The sequence below is a fragment of the Saccostrea echinata genome, unplaced genomic scaffold (genome assembly GCF_033153115.1).
Source record: "Saccostrea echinata isolate AGI-Se365-2 ecotype Australia unplaced genomic scaffold, CSIRO_AGI_Sech_v1 ptg000054l, whole genome shotgun sequence".
Taxonomy (NCBI): Eukaryota; Metazoa; Mollusca; class Bivalvia; order Ostreida; family Ostreidae; genus Saccostrea; species Saccostrea echinata.
The window spans coordinates 53553850-53570917 of NW_026889803.1; the positions used below are offsets into that span (position 1 = coordinate 53553850).

At 33.2% G+C, this 17068-nt stretch overlaps 1 protein-coding gene across 1 annotated transcript; it reads right to left on the reverse strand.

Moving 5' to 3' along the window:
- On the reverse strand, positions 1-16792 carry LOC133172393 (phosphatidylinositol 4,5-bisphosphate 3-kinase catalytic subunit delta isoform-like). Its single transcript, XM_061307270.1, has 24 exons — positions 16734-16792; positions 16248-16441; positions 11926-12021; positions 11481-11616; positions 11073-11185; positions 9593-9715; positions 8752-8928; positions 8300-8369; positions 7963-8126; positions 7256-7435; positions 6895-7027; positions 6302-6405; positions 6125-6178; positions 5664-5861; positions 5300-5421; positions 4459-4602; positions 4212-4365; positions 3413-3525; positions 2657-2766; positions 2268-2346; positions 1930-2094; positions 1710-1827; positions 1454-1596; positions 1-495 (listed from the first exon to the last, which is right to left on the reverse strand). The coding sequence occupies exons 2-24, from the start codon at positions 16395-16397 to the stop codon at positions 234-236; spliced, it is 3108 nt and encodes a 1035-aa protein (XP_061163254.1). The 5' UTR covers positions 16398-16441; positions 16734-16792; the 3' UTR covers positions 1-233.
- Positions 16793-17068: the final 276 nt, after the last annotated feature.

Genomic DNA, 17068 nt, shown 5'->3' on the forward strand with positions numbered 1-17068 from the left:
AAATATTTTTCAATGGTGCACCATATCTTAGTAATATAAAAATAAGAAATATCATGTGGTACATGAACATGTAGCTATTTTCCTAACATCCCCTTATGAAACATGACTCTGCTATAGTTTTTCATGAACAATGTGTAAGGCACTGCTGTAGACATATTACATTTCACACCTGAGTTCTGAGTGTACTGATCATATACTGGCACCTTTCTTTACTGAATCTGATCTCTTTGTTTTTATTTATGTGCCATGTTGTGGATAGCCCAATTGACACTGGTAGACCAGCTCTTATTTTTGGCTTCTTTAAATTTGTCAATGAATTTCTTCCTAGCTTCGTCCTCTGACAGATCTAAGGCCAGTGTGTCCTTGAGGTAATCTACATCGCTGACACTGGTCAGCTGGGGAATCCCCGCAGACAGCATCATCATGAAGAGGCGGATCAACAAAGCTCCTTGAGATCTGATTATCATGTACGCTCGCTCACATACCTGTTGAAACCTGATTACGGAAAAATTGAAAGAAAAATCAATTGTTTATAATCTATAAAATGTGAAAAATATCTTGAATCTGTGACTGCAACCAAAGATAAATGGTTTCAATCAAAACATATGAAAAACCAATAATTATGATCATTGATAAAACATGTACCTGTATCTTGATAAATCACCCTTTAAATTTTATAATACATTGTACTTCCATGTAGTGCAATAATTAGAAAAAAAAAAAGAATTTGTGTATATTCTGTTTACCTGCTGTAGTTCTCTTACAAACTACATACATTGTACAGCCTACTCCACATATATTGAAATCACTTATTTTGAAATATTGTTTATTTTGAAGTAAAACTAAATCCCCAGTCTCAATTTCTCATTATCTTTGCAATAAAATATCAGTTAAATTGAAATCACTCATATTGAATTATTACTTATTTTGAAGTAAATTATCCATCCACTGAGATGATAATGAGTTGTTTTTATGACAGTTATATATATGGCTGGTTGTCATCAAGGTTGGTGACATAGTAATTATATACATTGATGTAAAGGTGTCAGTAGATATATTTTCACCTAATATGTTTTTATTATGTGTTTTTATAATTAATAAATTACTGAGGGGTATCTCCATTCTCAGATCACATAATGACAGTGCTTTTGAACAGCTGTTTGAAAACATGCTTGTAAATCACAAGAAAGAAAAAACATGTTCTTTAGATAACTGAAAAAAATTAATGTCTGTCTAAGAAAACATCTTCATTGGCCAAATTCTCATAGTTTGAATTGTGGTTATATTGAAAAAAATGTGTTGGTCCCTTGAATTTCAATATTTTTGAAGTAGACTGTATATGTATTGCTGTGGAAACCTTGTAGTTTCCAAAAATGCAGACTGATACCACTTGTGAAGGACCCATGGGAGATTACTTGTTGCTGTACATGTACTTCTAAATGTTACCACTTACCTGTCAAAATTCTCCTTGTCTTTTTCTCCTCTTTTGATGACATACTCAAAATGTGATGTCAGAATGAATGGTACTCGCTCTCTTTTGATGTTTAGCTTGGATTTAAAATTGCCAAGGAAATGACCAAAGTCTATGTGGAAAAGCTGTCAAAAGAGAAATATGCAAGAGCTTAAAAAATTGACTTGAAAGATGGAACATCCCTCCCATGTATTTTTTAAAATAACTTTTCCAGTTCAGCATCCTTAAAAGTCTTTACCTGCCCAGACTCCTTCATCATGATGTTGTCATTGTGTCTGTCACCAATACCCAAGATGTATGTGGCCACTGCATACCCAGCACAGGAATAAGTGAACTCATCAATTGCCTGAGACAGACTACAATGTAAAAATCATATAGGGTACAACAATGTAAAAAAAATTCTACTGAATAAAAAATGGTCACACATACTTTTAATGCCTGATTTTATAAATTAATACCTAGATTCGTTTGGGTTTTTGAATTTGAGCCATTCATACAGAGCTTCTTTGGCAAATGCTCCTTTGTTGTACCACTTTTGGATTTTGGAGATGGTCATAGAGTTTGTCACAATCTCAATCATTCCCTCCTCCCTCCCTGTGGCAATACAGCCATAAGGGTTCACCCTGTCAACAGAGTAAGAAAAAATAAAAAATAAAAATAAAATAACCTCAGTGAAAACATGTAATATACCTATGTGGGCATTATATATTATACAAATAATTTCATCTTTCTTGCAAAATTTATAAAAGTTGTTTCAAGTCCTGATGACAAATAAAAGCAAACAAATGCATGTTACCTGAGATCAAGCCCTTCATTTTTCCAGATGTTATCCATGATCTGTAAAATCTGCAGGGTCAGCATATCTTGTCGAAGATCTGAAGTGAGAATATCATTCTCATTTACTGGTCGTAAATATGTTTAATTAACAATGAGTGAATTTCTAGTGATTTGGAGACACAGGAATTTGATCAACATCCAGCTTAGACTTCTGTGACAATGTCCATACATCAAGTGTATCATCTCAAGTACGTTACAAATTAAATTGTTATTGCTTTAACTTTACATGTACATGTATATATCAGTAAAGCATGTGTAATTCAAGAGATACACATCATGTATCCCAGGTTGACAGGTCTGTTATAGACTTATAAGGTAAAGAATATGTGCTCTACATTGGATACCTACCATCTCCATTTTTGTACATGATGAGAATATTAGGACCTTTAGGGTCAGCATTTGTCCACTCTAACCAAAGGGGTCGCTTTTTGGAGTCCATGATCTTGCACTTGTCAACTCTTGAATGACAAACATGTATATAAATATTTGATTTTATAAAATGTAATGTATTGAAAGACAGTTTACAAATGTTCATGTCTTCCTCTGAAGTGCAAGCAGAATTTACATGCAAGTGATCCTGATAAAAAATGCATTTTTGTCAGAATTTAAAACTGAATTAAGAGACCATAGTTTTACTAGCTGAAACTTATAAAAATGCAAGCTAGAAGCTGCTTTTGACATGTAACACATCTTCTTTAAGTTTTACATTTACAAAAGATTCTTTGTTAGTGTGGTCTTGTGTTTGAAGTTTTATTATCAGCCCAAAAAAGTAGGAGGAGTAGTTTTCAATTTAAGGTATTTTGGCAAAACCTTTATTGAAATCAAATACATGAATCAATACTCAGAAACTTCATAAAGTCTACCCATTCCTTTAGGACAATTTTTAGAGATTCTTTAACAACTTACCGTAGATCTTCGAGGGAGATCTCATGGGTGACAATTATGACAGAACTTAAAGAGAGATTTCAGGGGTGACAACTTATGGCAGAACTTAAGGAGACACCTCAAGGGTGATAAGTAGATCTTTAAGGGGGATCTCAGGGGTGACAACTTTTCTGAGTGATATCTAAGAACTGATAACTTTCCCGAGGGTTGAACACTTACAATAGATCTTTAAGGGAGATCTGAGGGGTGAGAGGGCTGTGGAGTCCAGACAAGATGTCAATTTTTTGTTTCATCAGTCTCTTCACATCATCTTTGTTCTTCTGCATTTTTTTCTGTAAAAATTAAATAAACTCAAGTATGGATTTCGATACAACATGAATAAGATGTAGTCTTTTAACACTAAAATATTTTCATCTTTATTTATTTTGTGTGCATGATATAGAGCAGAAATTGATTTTTCAAGTTAGCATAGATTTGAATTAGCACTTTCTGAATGTGCTTTATATCAATATATTTACACAAGACATTTAGCAATGTACTCAATTTAGCAGAAGCTGCTTTCTGCAAAAGGGCTTAATAGAATGCACAGCCAAATGTAATACATTTACAGTATAAGCAGATGCCTCAGGTGTAGCTTTGTTTAGTTTGTACTTGTATGCATAATTGAGGGGGAAAAGTACCAATAAGACTTGTAAAACTTTATGTTAGTTTTACATACATGTATGTAGAATTATGTATCTTGATTAATTTAAAACATGTGCCAAGTGTTACTGAAATCAATCCAAAACTGTAGGAGCATCAGTATTTAGAAAGAATGTTACATATTATAATGTGCTATTATGAGAAACCAAGATAATATTGTTCATCAGAATCTTGAAACTGATACTTAGAATTATGAGGCTTATTATAGTGTACATGTGTATCAGTTTTATTAAATAAGACAAAACTGTAGAATGAGTAACAATTTTATAAAAACTATCACTGATTATAAATTTGCCATCTCTAAGTAAATTCTTACATTGGGATTTTTGGCAATGTCACTAAAGGCAGATAGTTTGATAAGAATATCCTGTTGTTTGCTGAGAATCATAAGGTGATCTTGAGATGACTTGAGGTAGGCTTCCAACATCAGACCATAACGAACTGTCACCGTGGATTCATGCATTTCAGATCTTAAAAATAACCCGAAGGTTAAAGATTAACACAACATACTAACATGAGTACCCTTCTTATGTAAATTTTGTGTAAATATGTATCTTTCTTACTTCAGTAGCCAGTAAAGATGATGTCCCAAATGTTGGTTTTCTAGAGCTCGAGAGAGGAGGAATTTACTGAGAGGACACATGAGATGTGACTCGAATCTCAGGGCTTGGACTAGCTGTAGCATGTACTGAGACAGGTCGTCATCACTGGAGATAAAGACAACAAATTCACTGGATGTAAAGATAGGTTTTGATTTAAAATATGCATGCTTTAGATTCCTTCATGAATTAAAATGCATGCATCATTACAGACAATTCAAACATTTATAATCAGTGCGAGTTAGAAAACATAGCAATTCCATTGCAAAATGACAAGGAATTTAGTAAGAACTGTCTATACAGAAAAACATGTTTGAGTAAAAACACTTATTGTTAATACTTGTTTTAAGGTAACATGATATTTGTCAATTAATCATCAAGTAACACAAAATGTTGAATTAATGTAAGGTTCATAAAACTACTGCATTATATAGTACATCTAAGCAGGTTCTGTCAAGAGACTTCTAATGTCACAAAAAAATAAATACTGTAGATTCCTTATTTTATGAGAGTACTTAATATCGCTATTAAATGGCTCTTAGATGTAAAATCGTGAGAACAATAATTCACAAGTGGACAGTTGATCAAAAGACTTTATATGGATTTAAGCTCCATAAAGATAAAAACGAGTATAAATTTTATTTCATGAGAGCTGCTTCTTGGGGAATTATGCAATAATTAATACCTCGCATATATTTAGGAATCTACAGTATTCAGACTGGACCATAACACAAAACATTTATGCATTCACTATTTAAACAAGAGTCCGTAATTCAATTTTTGATCATTAGAATTGAGTAAAAACCTGAGTTCCTCAAGGCATTTACAGGCAAACTCTCGGACATTTGTGTCTGTGTAGTGGAAGTCAAGCAGAGCCAGGGCATGTTGGAGTTCTATTGGTCGCCATGACTGGAGGAGGGCCATCATCTGAAATAAGTGGGTCAAATTCAGAACATTAGTTAATCCATTTGTACATGAAATAAATGAAATATATAAATATAATATGTACAGTACAAAAACATAAAATCTTTTATTACTTTCAAATGATTTATGTGCATTATAGGAAATGTGGAATATTTGATTAAATAGGAATGAACTTTTAAATAATTATGTCTCTGAATGACTTTATTTAGCATATTGGACTATCTGATAGCAGGAATGATATGGACCTTGGCAACATCTATGTGGTTGTCCCACTTGACAGCATTCAGGAGAAGTGGCAGTGCGTGGTCGTAGTTGTCTCGGATCTCGTATCGCATCATCCAGATAAGGCTCTTTTCCTGCTCTGCCAGCTGACGATTACCTCCCTTGTCATCATTCATCACCTCCTCAAACTGAATAATGTGTGTTTTACTGGGATGCCAGTTCTGTGATAAAAACAAAAACCTTTAAAGAAATCATTCTTTAACACGTACACCATGTAATGAATACTCATTTAAAATTAGAAAAGAAATCAAAATTCTATAGTAATTTATATCTAGTTATTGGCTTTTGATACATATATGTCATCTAACTGCAATATTTCCAGCTATTATAAAGCACCTTTGTTCTCAGAAAATGGCTACTGTGAATAAAGATAGATTTTGCTAACAGAAGATGACCCAGTATGATGACCCAGAATAAAACTCACAGGAGACCCTGGTTTTCCTTTCTCCTCCATGTTTTCACTTGCACATTGTAAAACCTACAATGGAAACAACATATTAAGAATTATTTTACAGCATTACTTATATTGCATATGCCATTTTCTATCTTTTATAAAACTCATGTGCTACCTCTAAGGTTTATTTTGGCTATTGAGTTTTACCTTTTCATGTTGAGGATACATGATGTGTGACTGGATTTTGAAGTCAGGGACAGTAAACTCCAGGGTGGTAGAGTGATCCACCTGAGGGTTCATAGCCACAGTACCTAAAAAAAAACAATATAACAAATATAAGGTTCATCTGCTTACACGTCTTTTTTATTATTTTTAATAATGCAGCATTCCAATTAGATGTACAAGTATTTATAGTTAGATAAGAGCTTCTTCTAATGAGTTAAAATACTCATGAAAGGTATGCTCATAGAGTTTTGGGGGTTATTTATAAGGCACAACTTTCTTTAATTTTTCAAAAATGTTAATTAAAGACAAATTCATACATGAAATGATAGTAACATAACTAAGTACTGTAAACCAACTATTGTTCGCGTTATCTTTTATTCCAGCTAGAATCGTAAGTTTGAAATCAATCCGCAACAATTAATTTGCATGACTGAGGAAACATTCTTTACAAATACAAAGCAAAATAATTGATTCACGGAATTAATATTCGCGAATTAAATTAGCTTGCAAAACATGCAATATTTCTAGCATGTGAATAAAAGTTGGTTTACAGTACCATACGATGAATGGCTCACCTATGGGATTACAAGAATCATACAATTCCATATGCTCCTGACGTGGCCACATGTGTAACTTATAATTTCCTTTCAGAAGTCGGGATTTGTAGTCAAACAATGGGATATTGGCCCATGTCAGCAGCGAGTATTCCTACAATGAGAAATGAAAAATATAAAATCTCCTTACACCTCTATAAGTTTTTTTATAATTTTTTTCAACTAATTCCTCATTATCTTTTAAGATTTACATGTATATGAAACTTGTTTCAACAAAATGATCCCTTTATCTCTCTTTTTAAAGTCAATTTTAACATATTTCATTCAAGAAATTCTCTTTCTTAAAAACCCAGATATCATTGCTTTAAGCCCTATAAAGTACCTTGTTTTTCCTTATATGGAGAGCAAAGCAGAGTCTGCAGTCTCGGGGAATATCCTCTACTTTAATATCATATTCTATCTCACTCTTCCAGCACACCGTCTCAGAATACACCAAGGCGTCCTTTGTATGGTCTATTCGGAGTGTCTCAGGGCCGTGAAATAATCCCACATAGAGTCTGACCTACATGTACAACATGGTGTTAGTTTACAACATGTAGTACTAGTCCACACGTCCTCAAAGTGTGCCACACTTACTACATGATCTAACCATGTGTATCTGTAGTACTGTCATTCTTTCAGTTGTTGCAAATGATTTGCTTAACCTTTATACACATCTCAAAATTTGTATTTTTCTCACATGAATAATCAACATACATATAGGAGAACCCTAAAATTTTTAATGAGTTCTTCATGGGCCACGTTATGAGTCTGATAGACTAAGTTTTTACTGAAATATGTACAAAGCTGAATTCACACCACATTTGGATATTTCCTTTTGAGAACATTAGCTTTGGATTTTTCCTTCATATTTTTCTAAAATTTTGAACTCAAAGTGAAACTCAATGAAACTAGTAAGTGAGAGCTGTCAAATACCTTATAAAACAATATATGACTACCTTGTAAGCTAGGTAATCATGCTTATGTCCCTCTCAAGTTCTAAAGTAAAATACGCAAAATACATTGTACAAAAAATCTATTATAAAGCACCTTGCTGTTATCATCCACAATGATTTTAGAGACAGTGTTGATAGTCAGTTTAAAGTTAACATGGATGTCCCACGATGTGATGCTGTTCCTGCCTCGTAGACTGGGCTTACATGGCCGCTCAGGGTGAGGACGGGAGGGGTTGTGGTCAAGGTCATTAGCTTTTTCTGTACGAAAATAACACATGCATAAATCTGTTATATTTCAAAAAAGTTAATAAATGTATCTTAAATTTCATAAAGTTGCATATTAAAATCTGCACAAAGTTGACATATTTATGGTTGTTTATTAGCACTTTAAACACTAAATAAGAAACTTTTTTGCTCTAGAAATGACTTACCCATGACTTTACTTTTGGGCCTCAGCCACAGGGCAGGAGCAATGTTCCTCAGTAGACATCGGAATATGTACTGAATTAGAGTTTAACATTATAGTGATGAATAGAACACAAGTATTACAGTATTATATACATGTATATCCTATCAACTCCTGAAACATAATAATTTTTTGCTTGCTGCTTGGCAAAAAGCAGGCCTGTGATAATCAATTTGGGTAAATCAATCCATAAAACATTGGATACTGGATGACACCTCAGCATGGAATAGTTTTAACTTGTTAACTTCATCATTAATCAACATTTTGACCATACTTTTTTTTTTTTTAGCATATTTTAAACAACCAATGTTTATCTTATGTAAAATAAGAAATGCTCAATACAAATTACATAGTTAAATATACTATATGTACAAACCTTACATGTGACAAAGTAGTACAAATTACATATAACCTAACCTTGAAGGATCTTAGTGGATACTCCCCATACAAGTAATCCTCCATTCCAATAACCTTCAGGATGTAGTCGGAAGCCTTCAAATTCTGCATACCTGTGTTGGTCCTCCATTTCTCCAGTGCCATGGCAATCAGATCATTAGGAATTTTATCTGCCTCAATCTTCATTGTGTAAATCACCTGTAAAAAAAGTAACCATTTTATCTACATATTCATGAAGATATTAAAATTACTCAATAACATAATCTATACATTATTGTGCATTTACATGTAATATATATGTACATGATGTCTTTGTGGAATTACATGCATTAATTCACTGGACTTTTTTTGTTCTCTTTATGCTCTTTTTTTTTAATTTTAAAAGAAAACCAATCCAATATTTGGTAACTGTTACATGCCTAATCGGTGAGGAGAGAAATGCTACAGACAACACCAGGATTCTAACCCGTGCCTCTGAATTAATAGTCAGGTGCTCTATCTGACTACAGGCAAACAAATCTGCCTGAATGCCACATTCCTCCCTCCTTCAAGGTTTTGCCCCCCCCCCCCCAAAAACACCAACCAAGCTCTTCCCTGGCTGGTCTTTCACCTGTTTTGCAGGGTACCATATGTAATTGAAGAGGAAAGAAATGGGACAGACCAAACCAGGTTCAAACCTGGCCCCCCTGAATCAATAGTCAGATGCTCTATCAACTGAGCTCTGGCGAGAGAATCTGTTGTTCCCCACACATTTCCAGCATTCAACTTTTTATGTTATACATAAATGTATGTCAGACTTTCTATTGCTATAATTACCTACTTCATACACATAAAACCCTACAGATATAGCATTTAAATTTACCCCTGTTTCCTCTATATGGATAGTCAGCACCATGCCCTCTTTTAACTTGTTCTGAATGTAATCAGGTAACACTGAATGGTTCAGGATTCCTACTGGATGTTTGTACTGAAACCTCAAAAATCCCTGTTAAAAAAGGGAAAAAAATTTAATGAATTATAGTTATTTTCTCTAGCTTTACAGCTATCCCATTTCTAATTTTGCAGAAATCTCATTTCTTTGGTTTTACATACAGTCAAACCTCGTTATCTCAAACTTGACGGGACCAAGAGTAAACTTTGAAATATCGAAAGACTCAAGATAACAGGTTAAAAATCATAAAGAAAAAGTGGGACTTCTAGATCACTCTGACACATCCCTGGTATTTGAGATATCAGTGTTTGAGATAACAAAGTTAACTGTACATCCTTATTTTAGACTTTAACTCCAAAATTTAAAGATCATTAATTCACAGATACATCTAAATTGTTTATGGAAGACTTTGGCTTTTAGGTTTTTCAGGGAAAAAACCATAGATTTGTCATATTTTTTAACATTTTCTTTTTGTATTTTATGGATATATTGTAATCCAGTATATCTTAAGGCTACAGTATTCTTAATCTTTGAGAGAGGGAGGAATGATTCCAAAATTCTGAGTTGGAAAGCCAAAATTCAAAGAAGTTCAAATGTTTTCTATGATGTTAATGCTAATGTTCAATTTATAAATAAATATTTGTTCTAATCATTGAAATTTTGTAAAGTTGGTTGGACTAGAGGGTACCTTTTCAAAGAAAACAAAGCTATTTTTTTTTATCATGGCCTCATTAATAAATACAACAACTTTAGGTCCATTTCTATATTTGGTAATGACCAATATCTGCCCCCAAAATCAAACTTTTGAGAAATCTATAGTTATGCTCTAAACCAGGGAGGGGGGATCTGCAGACTTGAGAGCATTACCTGTTTTCAACAGCCATGATGCCATATACTAGATACAGTGTATGACGTCAAGAAGAAGAGGTAAATTAAAATTTTTAATTAATGATTTTGAGAGAAAAAATTGTATTTTATGTCAATATTTTGAAATAAAATTAAAAGTCATCAAGTGCAGTCTGCCCCAGCTTTATCTTTTAATAATCACATATGTAAAGAATTATAATATCAATCAAATATGTGAATATTGTTCTGGAGCAAGCTTGTGCTCAATAAATTCTAAACTCAAAATTGAAAAAATTTCGTCCATTTAATCCTTTATCTTGAAAATAATGGAAAATTCAAATAGTTTGTGACGTTACTAAAACAAGTAATGACGATAATCTATTCTTCCAAACTATAATAATTTTTGTCAATATAGAATTTTCATACAATATGAACAACTGTGTACATTTCTACAGATTTTAAAAATTTGCCTTTTATGGGGGGGGGGGGGATATGTTTTTACCACATATAGTTCTTTCCTATTTCATGACTTTCAATCATGGATTTATGAAAACTGGTGACTTACAGATAAATCCTGGTTCCTTCGATTGACAATATCCTTGCAATAAGCAGACATGGTCCTGCGAAAGTCTGTGATGTCATGAGACACTTCTGCTTGATGATCGATGCATTGTTGACCTAAGACAGGATTGTAAAGAAAAACTTGTATGCAATCATTTTGTACATTAATAAAATATGTGGTAATCAAATAAGAGAAAAACAGGATGTACTTTATGTGAAATTACACCATAGTAAAAAATTTGACAATTTGAAAATCTTATCCACAGTGGGTTTAATTTCACAGAAAAATTACAAATTATGAACCAAAGCGAAAATAAAACTATCACATAAATTTCCCAATCTAGTATCCAATATGAAGTTTGCAAATTCTGTGAAATGATCAGAGATTATGAAGTGCAGCATCATATCTCACCTTTCATTCCAATTAGATTATTTGTGCTTTTACTCAATGATCGAGTTTTATCATCAGCTTTCTTTTTAACTAATTTTAGAAAACGAGCAGCTATCTTGAATTCATTCAGCATCATGTCTTCATCAACTATTTCATCCTGTAAAAAGAAATCCAAAATTTGTCTTGAATTCCTTTCTTTAATGTGTTAACATTCTTGTTATTACTTATATACAACTAGTGAAAGGTTTGTAAAAATACTAATCATGCCAAAAAATATATATCACTGACTAAAAATAGCTAGCTGTTAACTTTTAAATTAAATTAATTACATGTATATTAAATCAATGTGTGAATCCCTACTATAGGCTTTCATGGAATCATGTTAGATCTAAAATGAAACACTTATTATTTTTATGAAAAATGTCAAAAACAGAAATTACTAAGATTAGTGAAGTTGGAAACTGACCTTTTGGCCTTGTTGGTTGATGTAAGTGAAGCAATAATTCTCCATTCTTTTGAGAGATTTAAATAATGGATAGTTTTCTGCTTCCTTCCATAGTTTCTTACAACAGATTTACAACAAATACATGTAAATTCACTAACATACAAAAAATGTACATGCAATCACAGTAATATCTCTGTCGAATACTATATACAGGGAAATTTTTGCCTCCGTTTTATTTCCCCCCTTTCACCCTATAGACACAAGTGGGTGAATTTAAGATGGGGCGAATTCAAAGAAGACAGTATGATTTCTTAAACAGAACTGTGACTGGGCAATATTAAAACAGGGCAAAATTTTTTATAAGTGTGAAAGGGCAACATAACAGGGGGCAAAAAAACCCCTGTATACAGTAAATGTTTTTCATGCCAATCTAAGATGTTCTGAATCCCCCACCACTTCTCAAACTCCTAATAACATCCCATGTGGGTTCATGTCATAGCAACCTTTAGCCAATGAGCAACCTTTAGCCAATGAAATTTTTACTGCCCAAAACTTTGCCGGTAGCTAGTTCTGTTACTTTTTCACAGATACATGTATACCTAAATGCCCAAAGAGTACATGCATTCATGAAAGTGTCTCATAGGATTTCTGTATTTGGCTGTTTGTGCATCTTTGTTTGTATTATTCAGGAATGGTGGATAAGTATACCCGGTAAATTTATTTTATGCCAAAATAAACTTAAATCTATGTAAGACAGACTACAGAGCATCAGAAATGTAAACATAAAACTAATTCTTTGAGTTAAATGTATATGGAAGCTGGAATTTAATTGGCCATAGTTTTCATGTTTATATCGATAATTGAAAGGTCACTCTGATGTGACCTGGTATGGGACATTGTTACGAGGGGCATTTCAAAAGTTCTGGCAACTGGTATATAAAATTTTAATTACGTTACGGATCAAAATGACTCTGATACCACTGTAAAGCTTAGGCAAATATGCATTAGTAGTGACGTCATTTTACATTCAAAATGACGTATAGGTCTGCTAAATTGACGTCATAATTAGGTATACTCTGTATACTGGGCGTAAAAATGACTGATTAGCAGAACAATTTTTTTGTTGAGCAAAGAGCATATTGCAAAAATTCGCTCATTGCTTGGCTTTACAGCAACAGAAATAAAAGCCAATTTAGATGTAGTATATAGAGAGCATGCTCTTTGATATCGAGCAATAGCAAGATGGGTAGTTCAATTTAAAGAGGGTAGAAAATCAATTGAAGATGGCCCCCGTTCGGGGCGTCCAGTTTGTGCATATGGCGAAAAGAAATCGTCGCTGTTCAAAATACGATAGCTGATGATGCTAGATATACAGCTAAGGAAATAGCAGACTTAACTAACATTAATTCGTCAGCAGTTTTTTTGTATTTTAAAGGAAAACTTAAAGCATAGGAAAGTCTGTGCTAAATGGGTGCCGCATCTTCTCTCGGAAGAGCAAAAGCGCATCCGGGTAGAAATGGCTTCACAGTTACTAACAATTTATGAAGATTGTGACCAAAGGCGAATAAATGAGATTGTAACTGGTGATGAAACATGGATATATTTTTTTGAACCGGAAACTAAGCTCAATAATAAAGTTTGGATCGGTGAAAATGATACAAGGCCTCAAATTGCACACAGAAAGCGGTCTGTCCGGACAGTAATGTACGCCTTATTTTTTGATTCTAAAGGCCCTGTTGCTCAAGTTCCGGTTCCAGAACACAGCAGTGTTACTGGTCAATTTTATGCAGAGAATGTCTTGTCTCAGGTTATAGAGCACTATAAAACGACCCAACCAACAACCAGTACTAGAAGAATAAAGCTCCTCCATGACAACGCACCTGCCCATAGATCAGAGGTAGTAACCAAATATTTAAAGGAAAATGGTATTGCCGTTTTACCACATCCACCCTACAGTCCTGACCTAGCTCCATGCCATTTTTGGTTGAATGCTGTTATCAAAGAAGCCCTCCGAGGACGGCGATTTGAAAGTTGTCATGCAGTCGGAAGTGCCGTATTCCAGAGTATGAAGCGTATACCGAAAGAGGACTATAGGGCAGCATTTTCCACGTGGATTTCAAGACTGAAAAAGTGTGTCCAGGTCAACGGAGACTATTTTGAGGGATTGATATAATTTAATTTATGATATTGACGCTCATTAATTTACCGCACACCCAGTTGCCAGAACTTTTGAAATGCCCCTCGTAGATGTTTGAAAAGTGGAAGTGGATTAGAAACATCTAAATTAATTTTAATTAGGTTATTTTCATGCCTGAAGCTCATTAAATTAACATACTAAGATACAACATAAACTAAAATCAAATTACTGGTATAAATTCTGAAATACAAAGAAATTGTTTAATTATAAATAAATCTACAGGCGCATTACATTTGCACAAGATGAAAAGGTTTAACAACAGTCCTTATACACTGTACATATCAACAACATTTAAGGTAGGTCTCGGGTTTACTGCATAAAAATTCTTACGAGAAAACATATCCTGAAAATTTGATATAATCTTCCTTAGAATTTGCGGCATATTATCTGAAATTTTTATTAAATTTGCCTACGTGGTTTTAATGCTATATTACTGTAAACGCGGTATAGTTTTCAGTACTATTTTTACGCTTTACTATAGAAATATATAGGAAAATGACGTTTTTTAAACAATTTTACCAAAAGAGTTTCTTCAGAAAAGGTCAGATAACTTTTTAAAGACGTTGACGAATTACTCAAAAATTTTAAAATATCAAGATGAGGTAAAATTAAAACTATTGAGGTAAAAAAATCAATATGTCTTCTCGCTAGTTTTTTTGCTTAATAATTTTAAAGTTATAGCTTTTATATTGCCAAAATGTTGCATTTATGGCGTTATTTATGACTAAAACGTCATATATTGAACGTAATCGCGTTTACATATAAGTATCTTTATATTTGGAATATACAAGATCTAAAAGGCGACATAGATGCACATTGTAATTTTATTTAGCATTTCACTTCTTGCATTAATGTGATAGGAAGAACAGCAACTTATCTACTCTAGTATTATTAAATTCATATTCTGTCCACGAAGTCAGAATGGACGGTATATTGATATAAACATTCTTCAAGCATTAGAATTAATATGCAGCGACTACACTGGGATTAATTCAAGTCATGTTAAGATGTTCAAGTTCATTATTAAGATTTCAAGTATAATACGTGAATTTTATCACTTCATTCGAAATCGGTAAAGAAAAAAAAAAACCCACCCCAATACTGAAGGGGGGGGGGGTTACCGGCAATGTTTTTTTTTTTTATATCAATCGCAATTCAGTATATAGTCCGAACTCTCAAACATTTGTTCTTTCTTGTTTTTTTTTTTCTTTATCAATTTTTCATCAGCAAAATGTAAAATACTTGCATTCAGCTTATACACAGACAGCTTAATTTTGTTATAGAAAAAATTGTACTTGATACTTGTATTTCGTAATACATGTAGTATATTAATATCTGATTAGAGTGTCATAAAGGTCCGATATGCCGGGTGTTTGTATAAATTTATTTTAACATGTTTAATGCATTTCACTATGATAAAGCAATTCCTTGCTAGCCTGCATATATAGAACGACTTTATCAGATTCAAATACATAATAATTAAAAAAAAAAAGGAAGAAGACAAAGCATGTAATTAAATTTCATCCGTTTTTAGTGTCGAGGATTGATTTTATCCTAAAAATAACAAGTTTGTTTTTTTTTCCGTGGCTGTGAAGAGCAAACATAGTGCATTACGCACCTTCCCGTCTTTGCAAATTATGCGTGCATACATGCAGCCTTTCAATTTTTCGGCTTAGCAATTTACGGTTACTTTCATTTGCATGCCATATCTTTAATTTAACACTAACTCATTTTGATTGACCTTTAGCAGTTTAGTATCATTTACAATATAGATTATTCCTTGCATTTTGCATCGCATTTATTATGTTTTATTAGATTGTTCTTATACATTACACATATAATCAGAGCTGAATTCAAACTTATAATACTCTTGGTTCATACATTTACGACAATACAATTACGGACAATAACATGTACTTTCTACGCTTCCTACGGACTAGATTCTATTGCTAAAGTAATTTTCAAAGAAATAAACGGGAAACAATGCAACGTCGCCTTTGTGACGTAACTGACGTCATAATCAAATGTGCACAAAACAACCGCTCGAATCGTCGAAATTGTGTACCAAAATTGATGACAAAAGTAAACCCGCGACCTACCTTAACTAGGAATTTATATACATTGTACTCTTGGACACTGTACTCACCAATTTGATATTCTCTATGGAGTCATAGAAGTCCACTCGGATGGGTATGAAGATGCCATTTGGCATCAAGAAGTCCATTTCTACATGGCCATCATTTTCGTTGACCTCTTTGGCCACATCTAAGTCTGGTAACACTACTATTGGAGGCATGACTCTGCAATGACCAGGATGACGCTCTGGTCACTCCACTCAATCTAGTGGGGGAGAAATCGAATATCACAACGGCATGATCAGGAATTACATAAGACAGATGTGTAAAAAACAAAAACAGATATGGTAACTCTCAAACAACGAAAAAGATATCAATGATCAAGGAAGTTTTCTGTGTCCCATTTTCAGCTGATTTTGTCGTTTTCCTTAACGTTGTTAGCAGTGTAAACAAACTTTAATATGGGACAACTCAAAAACTTTAAACAGTTTTGCTCACTATAACTTTTACATAAATCACAGATATTTCGTTTATATTGGTATCCTCCCAAGTAATACTGTACCGTTACTTATTTCCTCATAGTCGTCTACTTCCTCAATGATACACGGAAGGTAATCCCCCTTTACATCTAGAATCTCGAGTCCGACCAAATAAAACTTTTACAGAATCAAAGAACTGAGAGTATTGTTTACTTGGACCATTTAACAATATTACGTTGATCCATGGATGTTCACATTTGAATTAGAACACCTTCTTCAAATTAGATGCATGGAAAGTCAAAAAACTCTACAGGACATTTTTCAATTAAAATTCTATGCATGATTATTAAGCGAAATTTATCATAAATTTGTGTCACATACTTTCTTCCATATGATCAATGTTTCACGGATCA

Excerpts from the sequence above, each read along its gene's own strand:
- LOC133172393 (XM_061307270.1), bottom strand. The coding sequence starts at position 16,397 with ATGCCTCCAATAGTAGTGTTACCAGACTTAGATGTGGCCAAAGAGGTC. Across the intron at positions 8,929-9,592 it reads TCCATATAGAGGAAACAGGG|GTGATTTACACAATGAAGAT; the intron begins GTAAATTTAAAT and ends CTTTTTTTACAG. Across the intron at positions 7,436-7,962 it reads TTGTGGATGATAACAGCAAG|GTCAGACTCTATGTGGGATT; the intron begins GTGCTTTATAAT and ends TTGTACATGTAG.